Genomic DNA, 17,295 nt, shown 5'->3' on the forward strand with positions numbered 1-17,295 from the left:
GCACTTACCATGTTTTCTGGATTTTGCCACATATTTCAATGTTAAAAGTTACTTTTTACATGCAAGTAGTATGAATAGTTTTCCCCATATGGGAACAATGATTTATAAAAGATGACATACCACATGAATGAAGTGTCTTTTTTAATTGAAAAGCTATCAAACTGTCTAGTTACATATCTCCCCTCCAAATCCACAAACTGGGTAATAACCGAGTCTCTAGGCAACATATTCAAAGCTGATTAAAAAAACAAAAAACAAACAAAAAACCCGAGTCCTTCGGTCCAATTAAGGGAACCCTGCTACATACAGGCAAATCTATCCCAGTGGTACTGCTCGACTCCAGGAGGCTGGAAGAAATCCTAACAACCCCAACTCAGAACATTTACTTCAAGTAGCCTTTTTCCAGTTTCCAACTCATGAATAAAGATAATATTTTTTAATTCTATTTCAGAAAATTTTTTGCAAGTTGTTTTATTTACAACGCCAACTTTTAAAAGCTCACTAAAGTTAACTGGACAATAAACTAGGCAGAAATCGCTTTACAAAAGGAGGGAAAGCCCAAAATGCCACTTTCTACAGAGAACCCACAGTTCAGTTTTATTCAGAGTAAAGAAAAAAAGAAACTTTCTCTCACACTAAAAGAAATTCAGCCATAGGTTTGGAGTCTGTACTCAAAGTACACATGCAATAAGGACAATATTATGCTAATACAATTGATTTGCTGCTGCATTTGTCTACTGTTTGTCTAATATTAACAATTATAAACAGAGCAGTGCAACTAGTATTTGGAACAATCCTTATAGTGTTACAGTGTCAGGTACATTTCACTTCTCTTCACACCACTGGTTCTCTTTTCGTACCTAGAAGAAGAGACAGACATAAGGAAGTACCTTAACCTGAGTAGTCTTCCTGAGACTTGTATTACATACTGATTCCATCAACAGCCTATGAGGTAAGTCAGAAGGACATGTAAAAACCAGAAAAATAGCCAGGTATGGTGGCATACACCTGTAATCCCTACGGTTCAGGAGGCTATGGCAGGAGGATTGCGAGTTCAAAGCCAGCCTCAGCAAATGCAAGGTGCTAAGCAACTCAGTTTTACTGTCTCTAAATAAAATACAAAACAGGGCTGGGGATGTAGCTTAGTGATCAAGTGTTCCTGGGGATGTCCCTTAGTGATCTAGTGTCTTCAGAACCACCCCCCATAAAACAAAACAGGAAAATATTAGGTTAAGAGTACAGTTTCTAACTCCCTTTGTTTACCTCCCCAGATCTGTATTCTAGTCCTGCTGAAATTATTAAAAACAAAAAATTCAATGGTAATTCACTTTAGAAAAATTGAGAGAGCAAATTCAACTAGTTTATTCATATAATTTTGGTTCATAGCCACGCCAACAGTCATTCTGTTGGTTCATTTCTTCCCCATTCACTAATTTGCTCAGAAGTATTCTAGCCTACACTCTTCCTTTGGCTATGCTTTTCTGAGGTCAAATATGTATGGTCTATATACCCCAGGTACTAAAATTAGAAAGTGCTAATGAATTAATATGAAGGAACTCTTTGGTTTAAAACTCACTTTTTCTTATAGTATTATCTAAGTGTTTAAACTCTTCCTTGATAAAAGCACCTCTTTTCTTGTCATGTTAATGGGTTTTAGTCTCTTGAAAATCATGTGATCAAAGACAAACTTCATGTTACCCACCTGGGCTTCCTCCTCTTCAGTAAAGTCATTTTTGATATTGAAGGTTTTCCGAATCTCCTCAGGAGTTTTCCCCTTGATCATATTGGCAACAGTCTTGCACGTAACATCAAGCAAACCTTTGATGTCTAAGTAGTTTGCAGCCTGTAAAATGATAGCTGTTTTCACCCACGTATATTAGATGTTTCAAGCTAAAACCAAAGTTAGTGACTGACAATCTACATTAATTAGCTTAAAATGCTAGTTAATTCTGCCAGGCACAGTGGCACACACCTGTAATCCTAGCTGAGGCAGGAGGATCACAAGTTCAAAGCCAGCCTCAGTAATAGCAAGGCACTAAGCAACTCAATGAGACCCTGTCTCTAAATAAAATATAAAATGGGGCTGGGGATATAGCTCAGTGGTTGAGTGCCCCTGAGTTCAATCCCTAGTACAAAAAAAAAAGCTAGTCAATTTTAAGACATTAATTCTTACCTCTTTCATACTCATTCTTCTGCTTATTATGAGCTATTTCATCTTTCACTAGTTTAAGGTAGAAGCTTAGCTTTCTGGCTTGAAACTTTTCTAATCTAAGTATTTTTAGTACTATCAATTTCTTTCAGGTATTAATTTAGCTGTGCCCAAGAGATTTTTCGGTGTTTTACTTGCAGTTCAGCTTACTTTAATTTTTTGGATTTTTCCTTAGACCTATGAGTTACTTAGAAATGTGTTTGTTTTCAAATACTTGCAGATTTTTTCAGGTATCTGTAATTAATTTCTAATTTAATTCTACTGAAGTTAAAGAACCCATTGTCTAACTTGAATTCTTTTAAATTTTGACTTGTTTTATATATAATGTTCTTCAGATGTCAATTAAGAAACCCTGGGCTGGGGATGTGGCTCAAGCGGTAGCGCGCTCGCCTGGCATGCACGCGGCCCGGGTTCGATCCTCAGCACCACATAGAAACAAAGATGTTGTGTCTGCCGAAAACTAAAAAATAAATATTAAAATTCTCTCTCTCTCTCTCTCTCTCTCTCCCCCTCTCTTTAAAAAAAAAAAAAAAAAAAGAAACCCTAGTAGTGTTAGTGTTCCATATCTTTACTGTTTTTCTATCTATAAGACAGATATTGCAATGATAGTTTTTTTTTTCTTTTTTTCCAGTACTGGGGATAGAACCCAGCGCCTTGAACACACTAGGCAAGCACTCTACCACTGAGCTACACCCACAACCCACAGATTTGTATATTTCTTCTTTTTCTTGGATTTGCTTCAATTTTGAGTTCTGCTTTCTTAATGAACTGATCCCCTCATTATAAAATTGCCCTTTAACCCTGTTTATATTCTTTGATCCAAAATCTACTTTTGTATAGTCACTCCTGCCTTCTTGTCTAATGTTACAGCAATACTCTCATCTTTTCCCATCCCAACCCAATTGTGCCTTTATATTTAAAAAGTGTGTTTCTTACAGAGTGCATATAGCCAAGTCTTGCTTTTTATTTGATGGACATCGCTGCTTTATAACTGGTGATTGGACCATTTAAATTAAATGTAATTATTAATATGTGAATTTAAATATAGTATTACATGTGAGTTTAGAAAGTATTAAAATTGAATATCCATGAATTTAGCAAATTCAACTTTGTAAGAAGTGGTAAAAGCTCTAGAACAATCTTATACATTAAAAAACATACCAGAATAAGTTCAAAAAGTGTTCCTTGGTCAACTTTCAGGAATTCTTGGTCCCAAACAGGGATATCGTCTGTTCGCTTTTCTTTGTTCTCATCATCCTCAGGAGGAGGGGGGTCATCCTTGTGGTGTGTGCACCACTGAATGACCTACAACAAAGAAAGTTCAATTCCTCTGGGACATTCTGTCACTCCACTGCTAAGACAGCATTATTCCTATATTGGGATAATAACTATTTAGAGGTTGATTTGAATAATAAGTTAATGGCCAAGCCTGAATAGAAAAACTAAAACCTGAAGAATCTTTACAATCTTAGAGTGTAGAAGTTTTATTAGATAAACAAAAACTATACAGACTTTTTTTTAAATGTACAAAAAGAATCATAAAGTCTGACAGGATAATGACTGGAAGATACCAGCGTACAACCAACAACAATCCTTATTTATTTATTTTTAGGTGTGGTTGGACACAATACCTTTATTTTTTAATTTTTATGTAGTGCTGAGGATGAAACCCAGTGCCTCACACATGCTAGGCAAGTACTCTACTGCTGAGTCACAACCCCAGACCAAGAATATAAAAATCTTAATCACTATAAAGAAATGGGTTAAAAATATATACAAGCAATGGGGCTGGGATTGTGGCTCAGTAGTAGAGCGCTCGCCTAGCATGTGCAAGGTGCTGGGTTCGATCCTCAGCACCACATAAAAATAAAAAAATAAAATAAAGGTATTGTGTCCAACTGCAACTAAAAAAAATATTTAAAAAAATATACACAGGCAATTAACAAAAGAAATCTGAATAGTCAAACATGCTCAGCCTCACTAGACACAAAATAATACTAAGTCAGATACTACTCTAAGAAAAAAATAAATCAAAATTGTGAGGATACTAGTTACTAGCAGTATTTAAAGGAAACTCAGTCATCTACTAGAGAGTATAAATTAATATAACTCCCTTGAAAAGTAATTTAGCACTACCTAATAAAACCAAATATGTACATTACACTTATAACCAAGCAATTCTAAATAACCCAGAAATGAGCATATAACTACTGACGTAGGACAAAGCAGAAAAATCCATGTTCTCTTGGTGGCAGGGAATGAATATATCATAAAGTTTCAGAAAACTGACTATTCAAATTATGTACAGCAGCATAAAAACCAATAATCAATACTGGAACTGTTAAGTTATAGACTCTAAGTAGTACGTAGATGTCTGTTTGCTATGTAATTCTTTCGACTTTTCTGTATCTTTAAAATTTTTTCATAGTATAATGTTGAGAGAAAATGACACAGCTGAGAAATTATAGTGCCAGGACGGACGGATGGACGGACACACACACACACACAAAGAATTATTTCAAAAAGGAAAAGCCAAGCATAAGGGATTTCAATAAATTAAGTAATTGCTTTTTAAAAAGTTATTTCAATTATGTAAGAAGCAGTAGTGGTGTACTTCTGTACTTCCAGCAAACTGAGAGACTGAGGCAGGAGGATCCCAAGTTTGAAGTCAGTCTCAGCAACTTAGCAAGACCCTAACTCAAAGTAAAATACAAAGGGGATTCAAAACAAAACCATTTCATTTCATGCAGAATGAAAGAGCAACTATGAGTTCCTGCCATCCCAGTACCCTCTCCAGAGCCTGAGAGCTAAAACTCTCTAGCTCCGCCTCATATACCTTTTGAAAACTCCATTTAATTAATGGCAAATAAATGGATTCCTGCTCCATAAGAGCACTGACTTCAATAATTCTACCTTGTTTGTGGGGCAGTGTTTGGATTGAACAGTCAGCAAATTTGGCAGTGGTAGAGTTTATGAGTGCCCCCTGCATTGGGCTGCCACTAGACCAACTTGTCCAAGGGTATGACAATCAATAGACACTACAGTGGAATAAACATTATAGCCACCAGGGTTGTCCTGAAATAAACTTTTACGCTTGATCATTGAAACACACGTGTATTTTAGAGGTTTTGTGCTCTGTAAACAGAAGCTACACTGAAAGAACATAACCAGTCCCAAAGGTAATTCAAATAAAGATAGCAAAGGTTGTTTGATATTCTTTCTTAGAGTTACAAACTATGTAATGTACAAGTTGTGAGCAACAGATAGCCTTAAAGTTGATCGTGACCTTCTTGTACATGACTCTCACATCCAAGAGGTGATAAAAAAAAATGGCAGTCCAAAGTGAACAAAGAAATAGAGACCTTAGGCATAAAGGAAAACATTTGTGGTTCCCCATTCAGGACTTCTTCCTATCCTCCAAGGGCTAGTGAGTCCTGGAGGTATTTGTTCCGTTCTCATGTTTGTGTTTTGTTTAAAAGAAAAGTGAATGATCAATAAATAACACACATTTTTATAATAAAATCATCTTTTCATACTCAAAAATGTGCTAATACAAAAGACCAGACAACTCAAATATTTATAAGGCCTTGATAAATAAACTGCAACAACTATCTATAGTCATGATCGTACTACATAGAATTTTAAAAAAGGATGCTATGAGTTGAAAGATCATCATTTTATTTAGTTATATGGATAAAGAAAACATTTGCAAGTATATAGTCTGCTACTTTAAGAATGAGAAGAAATATACTTATTTGTTAATTATCTGCAACACAAAATATTGGAAGACTAAATGATTACTTGAATGAGGGGGATCAGAGTTAACAGGGAAATGAGAATGAAGTGTTACGTGTTCCTTTATTTTTGGTTTTAGTCATTTCAAAAATATAACTCTAAGAAAGGTAGGCATGATTCAATTCCATGATGCTCTGAGAAATATTTTTATAAAAGGCTATTTACCAATATCTATGAAAATTTAGGTGTATAAACAATCTTGTGACCCAGATTTCTTACTATATCATCTACATAGACATAGGAGTACCAAGTATAGAAACCTTTCTGTAAAGCATGTGATTAGCATGCACAAGGCTTCAAGTTCCATTCCCAAGACAGCAAAAAAAGAAAAAAAGTATTTCTAATAATCAATGACAATGGTCAACGGTGGCAACAAAGCAGACAAAACTTCTTTCTGTATAGTATTGTTTAAAATCATTCAAATAATTGTTGAAGAGTCATATTTAAAAGTAATTTAGGCAGTAAAGTTCTAATACAGACAGTTAAGTAGACTTAACTGATGTCAGGAAAACACCAATAGTATATGCCTCAATAAAAACTATACCAGAGTAAATTCAAGTGTGGTTGAGTCTACTTTCAGAAAATCTACCCAAAATTTAAAAAAAAGAAAAAGAAAAAGAGAAAACTACATTTTCCTATTTCAGGATTAGAAACATCATAGGCTAGATTTGGAACTACTCATCTAGACAAAGAAAAATGAAAACATGTAGAAGCTTAAAAGCTAAATTCACTGAAGACCTTAAAAGATGCTGGGAATGCAGCTCAGTGGGAGACCATATTTTTAGCATGCTCAAGGCCCTGGGTTCAATCACCAGAATGAATGAATAAAAAAATAAATGAAGACCTTACCTTTTTTAATATTGCTGCATTAACATTTGGTAGAGGAACTGGGTCATCATCTCCTTCATCATCCATTCCCAAATCTAAAAAAACCGGAAGAGTGACCATTATTTCCAACTCTCTACTCCCAACTAGGCTATATTTAAAACTTGCAAGGCATACTGTCTGAAAGAAAACACAAAGTACTTTACTAAGAATAGTTATAAGAGCATTTAAAATTGGTGGTTCCTGACAATGGGTCCATGATCCACCCAAAAGCTGTGTGAGTAGGACGAGAATATAATAAAAGAGAAGTTTTTAATTAGATTTAACAAGAGGGGCTAAATGAAAAAGTGACTTAAGATAGCCAGTCATCAGGAAACAAAATTAAGGCTAGACCCTTATTCTTACTCTCTTTATACCAAATTCTCTAGATGGACTGCATTTAGAAAAACAATGAAAAGCATTATAAGTAATAAAATTTCAATCCACTGAAATATAAAACCCATGTATTCCATCCCCAGTACTGCAAAACAAAAAATACAAAAGAGTTTAAAGATGTACACACACACGCACGCGCCCACTCGCGTGAGGTCATGCAGCTACTGACAAAAACAAGGCAAACAACCCATATACACTGGTATGAACAAGAAAAGTTTTTAAAGCCAGATATAAAGATAAATGTTATCTGAATAAAAGTGGAAATATGCTTACACATTTGTCTAAAAATTACCTCCAGAAAACTTGAGGAACTGTGAACGATATTAAGTCTAAGGAAGTTAACAGAGAATGTGGGTTGAGGGACTTACTTTCAACATATACCCTTGCATTTAGTCTATTAAGCACTTATTACCTAAAATAATGAATCTACAAGTTTCTCTGATAACAAAGGTCTAACTCGAATTCTCAAAATGGTTGGTGAGCCAGATGCAGTGGAGCACACCTGCAAATCCAGCGACTCAGGAGGCTGGAGCAGGGACTCAGGAGGCTGCAGCAGGAGGATCCCAAGTTCAAGGCCAGCATGGGCAACTTAGCCAGATCCTGTCTCAAAATAAAAAAATAAAAAATGGCTGGGGACATAGCTCAGTGGTAGAATATCCCCCAGGTTCAATCGCCAGTACTGCGTGAAGGGTAAAAATAGTGAATCTTTTTTGTTTGGGGGGCGGGCAGTACTGGGGGTTGAACCCAGGGGTATTCTACCCCTGAGCTATATCCCTGGATTTTTTTTTTTTTTTTTTTGGAGAGAGGGTCTAGCTAAGTTGCCCAATCTGGCCTCAAACTTGGGATCCTCCAGGTCCAGCTTCTCAAACAGGTGGGGTTACAGGCATGCACCACCATACCTAGCTTGGTTTAAAGATTCTGAATAGAAATTTTTTTTTTTTTTGACCTATCCTTCAGTTTCTATACAACTAAAGAAGAGCTCCCTAACAAAATAATGTAATTGTTACCAAGTACCAAAATTAGAGGCCAAAAGTTATCGTGCTGTATGGTTTTAACAGAGTTATCAGTGATGCAACACGGCCAATACTTAGTCAAACATTTAAGTACCTAATATACAAAATGCTGTCCTAGGCAGGAGAGAGTCAGCAATGAATACAGGAGCACGGTGAGTGGGGAGTTGCAATTTAAAAATTTCTCCTAAGATTATCCTAGTAAAATCTTAAGAGGCAAAAATACCTGAAGCACAGGGAACAGCAAATGCACTAAGGAGTGTCTGGAATGTTCTGAAAACACCAAGGGCTAAGCACAGTACACTCCTATAGTCCCTACTACTCAAGAGGCTGAGGCAGAAGGATCATCTGAGCCCAGGATTTTTAGGCCAGTCCAGGCAATTTAACTAGACCTGATCTCAAAAACTAAACAAAATAAACATAAACACTAAAGAATCTAATATTATTAGATTGGTGTTAATAAATAGGAAGTGAAGCAGATAAGAATTGAGTAATAGGGAGCTAAATAGTAGTAAGATACTCAGCTTTCTGGCATAAGAGGAAGCAGGAGGGAGAAAAGAGGGAAAACAACTCTGGTTTTGATAATTCAGGAACAAGTTGTTAACTCGGACAAGGTTTGTACCCAACAAGGAGTTAAGAAATGATTTACTCCTGTATGCATTTTGAAGAAAAAGCCCAAAGAATTTGCCAAGAAAATGGAAGAATATATGAGGAGTCAGAGAAGACTGGGGTTTGTGGCATGGGAAGGATAGACCTGTCACTGGTAACTTATGCAAGGTGTCAAAACCAGGCACTGTGGCACACACCCATAATCCCAACAACTTGGGAGGCTGAGGCAGGAGGATCTCAAGTTTAAGCACAGCCTCAGCAACTCAGCAAGACTCTATCTCTATAAAATAAAGAATTAAAAGGGCTGGGGATGCAGCTCAGTAGTAAAGTGCGACAGGGTTCAATCCCCAGTTCCCTTCAAAAAAAAAAATGTAGGTGAATTTGGGAATTGCTATTGCCATGATTCATGATGCTATGGTACTATGACCAAGGGAATGAATGAGTACAGAAACAAAAAAAAGTCCAAGGATTAAGTCCTAGGGAACAGGCTTTAATGATGGTTATGGTATGAATGTGAGCTGTCTCCCAAAAGCTCACATGTGAAACAATGCAAGGAGGTTCAGAGAAAAAAAAAATGACTGGGTTGTAAGATTCTTAACCCAATCAGCGAATTAATCCCCTGATAGGGTTTAACTGAGTGATAACTTAAGTGGTAAGGTGTGGCTGGAAGAGGTGAGAATTACAACATGGCTTTGGTGTGTATATTTGTATATGGAGAGTGGAGAATGTTTCCTGATCACCATGAGGTGAGCTGCTTCTCTTAGCCACACTTTTCGGCCATGATGTTGAGCCATCCCTCGAGTCCCAAGAAATGGAGCCAGCCTTCTATGGGCCAAGACCTCTGAAAACATGAGCCCTCAAATAAACTCTTCCTCCTCTATAATTTTGCTGGTGGGGTCATTTAGTCACAGCAGCAAAAAAGCTGACTAAAACAAGATAGGAGTCTAAGTAGTATAATAAAGTCTCTTGGAAGCAACTAAAAGAAACCAATTTTCAAGTGTCTAGTTGACAATCAAAAACAGACAAGGCACTTAACCACTTGGAGGTTACTAAATTTAACAAGCAGTTTAAACGGAGTAGTAAAGGCAAGAACAGATTCAAGTTGGGCACAGTGGTGCATGACTGCCATCCCAGCTATTCAGGAGGCTGAAGGACTTTAAGTTCCAGGCTAGCCTGGGCATCTTACCAAGACCTGACTTGGGGGGTGGGTAGGCTAGGGATGTATAGTCCAGAGGCAGATCACTCAGTTTCCCCCGTACTGAGGAGGGAGCAGACTCAAAAAGAATTTAATTCTTCTTATCCTAGATGGGTAGATGAACTTAACTCCCTTCTCCTTCCCACAATAGCAACCATGATCCCATCTATGTGTAGACTAAAACTATAAAATGTCAATGTTTCAAGTTCCATTTGTCATCTTTATGTTTCCTGGACAAGTATAAACTCATTTTTCATTAAATGAGAGAAAAGAAGTTACACAATATAAAATACTGGTGCTTGGGGAGTTAAGATAAGGGAAAACAAAATAGAAAACCAGCTTTTTAGTTCCAAAGGTTATTTGGAAGAAAGCTTAAGTCACATTAAAATTAAGCTCCTTAAGAATTGTACGGTTTACTTCTCCAGCACTTGGATGTGAAGCACTTTTTTGTTTTTAAACCAAATGCACAAGTAGCAACAGTCATTCCTTTAAGCTATTTGGTTTCAAGGACTTCTAAAAGAAACCTGTGTCCTGATACCACACCCTGGACCTGAACAAATAAGCCAATCCACATGTACACATGCCAAGATTTTCACTTCTGATCGTCCTGTGATTAAAAGGTTTTATTTTGTTTTCTAAGTCACATGAAACTCTAACAAGAGACACTGCAGATGCAAAACAAGGAAAGCAGTAAGTTGCCAAATTCAAAAGACTCCAGTCTTCAAGAGGTTAGAATCCTGTATAAGCTACTGGTACTTAAGATAAAACCATTCACCTCTGATTTCCAAAAGGTATGGAGAGAATCATTTAACTGTTGCTATCAATCCACTTGCTTCAGTGATTAAAGGTGACATAAAACCTTCAAGAAGCCCTATGTTCTTAAAATTGACAAATGTTCTTTGAAGCAGCATGGGACAGATTAGTATGTCAGGCACCAACTAATATGAAATAAAGAACACTTTCATTGCCAAAGCAAGTATACAGGCAGCAATTTTACTGTCAGTTTCTACATCTTTCACATAAAGCCTTACTCACCTGCCTTTAGAGATACCTGGATTGCTTTCATATTCTTTATTAGTGACCATACCATAATTCTTCATTTAACAGGTACTTGATGAACAGTGACTGTGGGATGTACCAAGGGGTTTATAAACCTAATAGAAGTGATCTGTGAAAGTTACAAGAATATAGGACTGCAAGTGCCACATGATTGGTACCAAAAACCAAAAATAATGCTGTGTTCAGCTTTTATTGGAAAGCAGAAGCCTCTTATTTAGAAAACTGAAGACACATTCTCCACAATTCAGTTTCTACCTCTACCACACCTAAATATCTACGTTAGTAGTCCTCTAACTTATCAACTACAATAAAATCCTAAGTAGCCAGTCTATAGTATATGAATCTGGTAATCATTCTAGTCATCTAGAAATACTTCCTCTACCCTTTGTTTCCACAAATCCTACTCCACTGATTTGTCCAATTCTGATGACTATATTCTTAACACCTCAGCCCTGCACTAACCTCATCTTCCAGAGTTATACTCTAATAGTGCACCATACAAACCAAGTCTATCTCTAGCAGTTTTAAAAGTCAAGGGCCAAGATCCAAATTTGCCTACTAGACGGCTGCATTGATATCTACTTATTTATTTATTTTGGTACCAGGGATTGAACCCAAGGGTGCTTAACCAGCCCTTTTATTTTTTTAAGACAAGGTCTCACTAAGTCCATAGGGCCGCGCGAAATTGCTGAGGTTGGCCTCAAACTTGCAATCCTCCTGTGTATCTGAGATTACATGTGTGTGCCACTATGCTCTGCTCTACACAGATCTTTTGAAGGAATCTCAAAACATAGTTCAAGCTCAGAGTCATTTTCTTCTACATTCCTCTCCAATTCATGTACAGTTCTACCAATGACAGTACCAAAATCCCACTGGACCCAACAAACCTCAATAACCTTAATTATACTTGTTTCTAATTAATCCTATCTACCTCAGAATGATTTCCAAAACATTGTAACTTTACTAAACTTGAAATACGTGTAATCTTTCTAGTACTCCCACTGTGTCTTTCCAAAAGGGTAAAGAACACCGTCAAGATGTTCCTGCAGCATCACTTGGCACACAACTTTATTAATGCACTAATTACACCAAGTGACTGTTTGCTTTGTTTAGTGTCTGGCTCTGCTCCCTTCCTAGTTTATAACTCTTCAACGGCAAAGATTATCTCTCACCTTCTTTTCACTAGTATATAGCTAGCACTTGGCACATAACCCCTTTCTTCATTTAAGTATTTGTAAGCTGCAGATCTTGCTTATATAAAAACCTGACATTTCAGTGCTAAAGAACACCACTGCTACCAAGTTTTGTCTTCCATCAATTTTAGACAGATTTGTACTGGTAACACTAAGAAGGCTTCAAAGTTTCAGGACCTGTTTTCTTGTGTCACTCTGCTGTGTTCTATATATATATACTTCTCAGCAGGTTCAGAGGAATGATACAAGGGAAACCTTGTTTTTAAAAGAAAAATGACATTTACACATCTACAGAGCTTACTCCCTATGCGAAAAAAAGGTGTTCTATTCAGCTATGGTAAAATAGCCCTTTCCCAAAGGCTTTAGTTTTTGTTATTAGAATTTGGGCGCAGTGGCACATCCCTATAATCCCAGAGACCTAGGAGGCTGAGTTAGAGGCCAGTCTCATAAACTTAGTGAACCCCTCAGAATGCAGAGACACTGTCTCAAAATAAAAAAATGAAAAGGGTTCTGGGTATAGTTAGTAGCAAAGGGCCCCTGGATTCAATCCACAGTACCAAAAAGAAAAAAAAAAATATGAATTCAAATTTATTTGAAACAAAAATGGACCACTGTCTGACACCTGAAAAATCACTTTGGACTTAATTATCTTGTGTTTTATCCTTTTAGGAAGTATAAAAGTCATTAATTAAGACACTGCTGCAGAAAAGATGACCTGTGTCAGAACAATGCAGTCTATGCTTTAAAGACAAAAAATGAAAACGTTAAAAAAAAAATCCCCAGCACCACCAAAAAAAAAAAAAAAAAAAAAAAAGAAAGAAAAGAAAAAGAAAATGTTACCCTTTCATAGTCTTGAGTCTTATGACAGATGTAGTTCATGTAAATCCAATATTCACAAGTTATCTCAAACACATTTCTTCCCCTTTCCTCCCACCCAGGTTTTCTGATAGACTTACCTTCCAACATGGTCTTGATTGTCACAGATTGTTTGGCAATTTCTACGTCAACTTCAAATATCTCCCCATCAGAACTCTGCAACTTAATTGAAGGCATCTAAAAAAGGCATACTGAATGTGAAATTCAAGAGATACTAGGTTCTATGTGACATTTCATCAACTACGGTCTGTCATGTCTAACTTATAAATTATAATAAAGTCTAAATAACCTACAGTATATAACCTTGTAAAACCCTGTTGTAAGTAGTTCTTCACAGGCTAGACAACAGTATGTCTACAAATTTTTTTCAAAGTATACTTTCCAGGAACCAAAGCTTTTAAGGTCTGCCCTACTAAACTCACTACTGATATAAATTTAAGAGTTAGTCTATACTTCTGATGTAAATTCTATTCAAAGTAAAATATATTTATTTGCTTTCAGCTCCCACTGAATAATTACTCTATTTGAATAGTTAACTACTACAATCAACCTGCAAATGTGAGGTGATCGTTCCAACTAAACAAAGCTATCCAATAAGACAGTAATTTCCCCATAGTTAGACCTACCAGTAAAAATTGAGTTCATATCCAAAGAGTAGATCAGGATATGCTCATTTATGTATGAACCAATGCAAGACATATACAAAAGAATAAAAGGACTTAAGGATAAACAGGTGTTAATATAATTTCCAAAACCTCATAGGGAGATTAAAATTCGGAGTTCTGTCTTTCATTATTCATTGTCCAGGTGGCCAAGTTTAAGATCTTTTGGCAAATACCTGCTTCAAAATACATTTATTAACTCAAATGAATCATGAGTTATTAGGAACAAAATATCTTACATAAAATTAAGCAATTGACTTCAAAGAACTTGAGTTCTAGCAAAAAAAACAAAAAAATCCACTGAAACTAAAGGTTCTAAGACAGCAAATTATTGCCATCTTAAAAAAAAAATAGCAGCAATATCCTACTGTTAAGATTAATTCAAAATCTCTAAAATTCACATAGGTCCAGGCTTTCAGGTATTCACAATCCTACCATGTCCCTATTTAGTAACTTAGTTTTGAAGCTTTCTAGGTGGGCTAAAAGAAATACAGTGTCAATTTTCACCAAAATGTAGAGTTTGGCATTCAGTACTATTATTTGCACCTATTTTAGGTTCAAAGAGTTAACACATACTACATCACTTAAAATATTCATTCAGCTTTTCTGAGACAACTTGGGTGTTGCCATCACCCAAGCAAACAAGTTGTTAAAAGGAAGCAAAAAGGTCAAGCATGTTTTACAATTGCCACTGAAATATTCAGCTCTCTCCTCCAAGGCTAGAAAGAATCAGATTTCACTTTTCAGCTGACAAACATGTCTGCTTCTCCATGTTACTTAGTGCTTGCCAATAATGCAGTTGTCCTGCTCAATGCAAAAAGGCCCAGGGTGGCGGACCCTCCCTGTGACAAGGCAACAACAAAAGGTATCTGTGAAAGAAAATATTTTAAAGTGAGCCCAACTTTAATAACCAAACACTTTACATTTTTTTAAATATTCCATACTACTGCAATGAACATTCCAGAAACACAAACCTAATAACTCAGTTGATAAATAAAAGCAAGACAACAATTTCATATTTCCTTGAAATAATTAACAATAAAGAAAGATGTGCTTAGTCACAGTCAAATTCGTGTATTAGGTTACTCTTAAGTGAGCCAGGATCTTATTAAATAACAGAAAGGCAATTGGTTAATCTGTAATTCGATGCACTTTGTAATCCTAGACGTTACAAAGAGAACTTTCAGCATTATAGTGGAATTAAACACAAAATTTTTATTAATGGCGAATTTAAAATCATTTTTAAAAACTCTTTATCTAGGCTCCTGTACTTGAAAATTAGAGAACCCTCCAAGGTTGGCATAAAGTGATTTCTATCACATCACAAAGTTAAAAAACAAAACAAGCAAACAAAAAAAAAACTGTTTTTGGAGGATTGGGGTCTTTCACACAGTAACCCGAAATTACGAAAACTCTTTTTTGGACTGTAGGGTGGAGAAGATTGTTATATGGCACATACGTTCTATTGTGGCAATGATGAATAAAATGCATGCCTCCCAAATCCAAACCTGAAGTAACCACTGAAAAGTGAACCAAAGCAGGTAAACTTTTTATCCCCTTAAAAAGCCAGACACGTGAAATTTTCAGGAGCCCGGGCTCCTAAAAGTCACACCACTGTGACGACGATATCTGCTAATACAAATAATTTCGGCGGCTCTAGGCCGTGGCAAAACAAGGCTGAGAAACATTTAGAAAGAGAAGGCGGTTATCTGCTGAGACTTGGCGGCAGAGCAGGACCGGTAGCTAGTGACACTAGATACAGGCGAGAGAAAGGAAGGGAGCCAAAAATGCAGCGGACTACGCCGCCATACTCCCTCCAGAGAACAACAACAAAAAAAAAATTCAGGCACCGACACACGCCCCCTCTTACGCCGCCGCCCCCGGCAACAAGCTCAATGCCGAGGTAGGCCCCGTGCGGCCCAGGCCTTGCAGCCGAGTTCCGCGCCAGCTGATGCTCGCCCGCAAAAAAGGCCCGAGCCCGAGCCCGTTTCATACTCAAGAGGCGCCGTGAGGGCGCGCGGCCACTACAGGCCTGGGCGAGTTGTGCGCAGAAGGGCTGAACAGGCCCGGACGGCGCCTCCCGGAGAACGGGGTCGACAACGGGTTCCACCGGGCCTGAGGCGAGGCCAGGCCCAGACGCAGCCCTCCTCGCGCAGGCCAAAGCCGCTGCAGTATCGCCACCCACCCCGCAACCCGAGGCCACAGCCCCCTCTAGCTCGTAGGTGAGTACTCACGGTGTTTGGTCTCAAGAAAAACGGCGGTCCGGAGGCTGAAGGGAGCGGGGCGGCGACCACACGAGAAAATAAAAAGGTGCTGGACAAGGCCACTCCAGCGGCGCCTCGCGGCGTTGGCCTTTATACAAGCGGGCGCAGGCGCCGAGGACCCGGGGCCTGCGGCGTCACACAGCCGGCTGGGCTGGCCGCCGAGATTGCCTGACGGCAGTCCGAGACGGGTGGGGCGGGCCCAGGGCGCCGGCGGGCAGCACTGACCAAAAGAGGCGGGGCCGCGATCGGGGGATTGGGGGGCCGGAGCTTTTGCCTCACCCCCGCCCGCAAGAGCGCGGCTCGGTCTCTTCAAAGCCGGCACCAGCCACCGGCTGCTTTACCTCCGCGTCCCGGAAGGGTCTTTCAGGCAGGGGCTGTCCTAAGCTGTGTGAAAAACCCCAATCCTCCAAAGACTGGAAACAACAAACAACAAAATGCGGGTGGGTGTGGGCGTGTGCGAGCCACTGAGGAATGTGTCACGGAAATGATACACCCTGACCTGCAAGCGCTCTCCACAGGCACTCCATGAAATGATATAGTGTTAGCTCTTTTTACCTTTATAGTGAGCAAAGGGGTTCCAAATGGTTAAGTAGAGGAGCCATGATTTGACCAACTCCATTCATTTTAATGTTCTTCCCCCACTCCACGTGATATGGGGGATTGAACCCAGAGCCTTGTACATGTGAGGCAAGCACTCTACCATCTGAGCCTCAAGCCCCATAGTTCGATGTTCTTGACCCTCATTTTCTACCCTTGACATTTGAAAAGGCTTCCAGGCCCCAAATAGCTATTGAAATCGCAAGCCCAGAGACAAGGCGTGTATGTAGCCATCCGTTCTTTCAGTAACTGTGCACTTAGTCCCCGTGTGGGAGGCACCAACCGTGCTGGCGATCCCGCTGTGAGCCAAGCAGCCAGGCCCAGCAGGACAGAACTCTGTTGTACAGGCTGCCCCCGAAGACTGTGATAAGTTCGACAGGATAAATCAGCTCTAAAGGAAAGAGTCAGGTCTGAAAGCCCCTACGTATGGCCCCACCCCAATCAGGGATTGTGCAATTGCCCAGCCCTGTCCTGTTCTAAGAGAAAACCTTAACACCCCCTTCCCAGGAGGCCAAGGCGCCTGGTTCACGTAGCCAACAGGCATGTGATGGTATCCCTGACACTAG

At 38.6% G+C, this 17,295-nt stretch overlaps 1 protein-coding gene across 2 annotated transcripts; it reads right to left on the minus strand.

Annotated features, from left to right (window-relative positions):
- Window positions 1-124: 124 nt before the first annotated feature.
- Skp1 (S-phase kinase associated protein 1) lies at window positions 125-16,258 on the minus strand. 2 transcript variants are annotated; one of them, XM_058586526.1, is made up of 6 exons: window positions 16,103-16,258; window positions 13,287-13,397; window positions 6,854-6,927; window positions 3,371-3,514; window positions 1,703-1,843; window positions 125-860 (listed from the first exon to the last, which is right to left on the minus strand). In XM_058586526.1, exons 2-6 carry the CDS (start codon window positions 13,381-13,383, stop codon window positions 825-827), a joined length of 492 nt encoding a protein of 163 aa, XP_058442509.1. In that variant the 5' UTR covers window positions 13,384-13,397; window positions 16,103-16,258; the 3' UTR covers window positions 125-824. The 2 variants fall into 2 exon arrangements, with proteins under 2 accessions (XP_058442509.1, XP_046323557.1); XM_046467601.2 differs by having other exon boundaries at window positions 13,287-13,383; window positions 16,103-16,257.
- Window positions 16,259-17,295: the final 1,037 nt, after the last annotated feature.

Source organism: Marmota monax, unplaced genomic scaffold (genome assembly GCF_021218885.2).
Source record: "Marmota monax isolate L192 unplaced genomic scaffold, Marmota_monax_Labrador192_F-V1.1 WCK01_AAM20220418_F8-fsc00199, whole genome shotgun sequence".
Taxonomy (NCBI): domain Eukaryota; kingdom Metazoa; phylum Chordata; class Mammalia; order Rodentia; family Sciuridae; genus Marmota; species Marmota monax.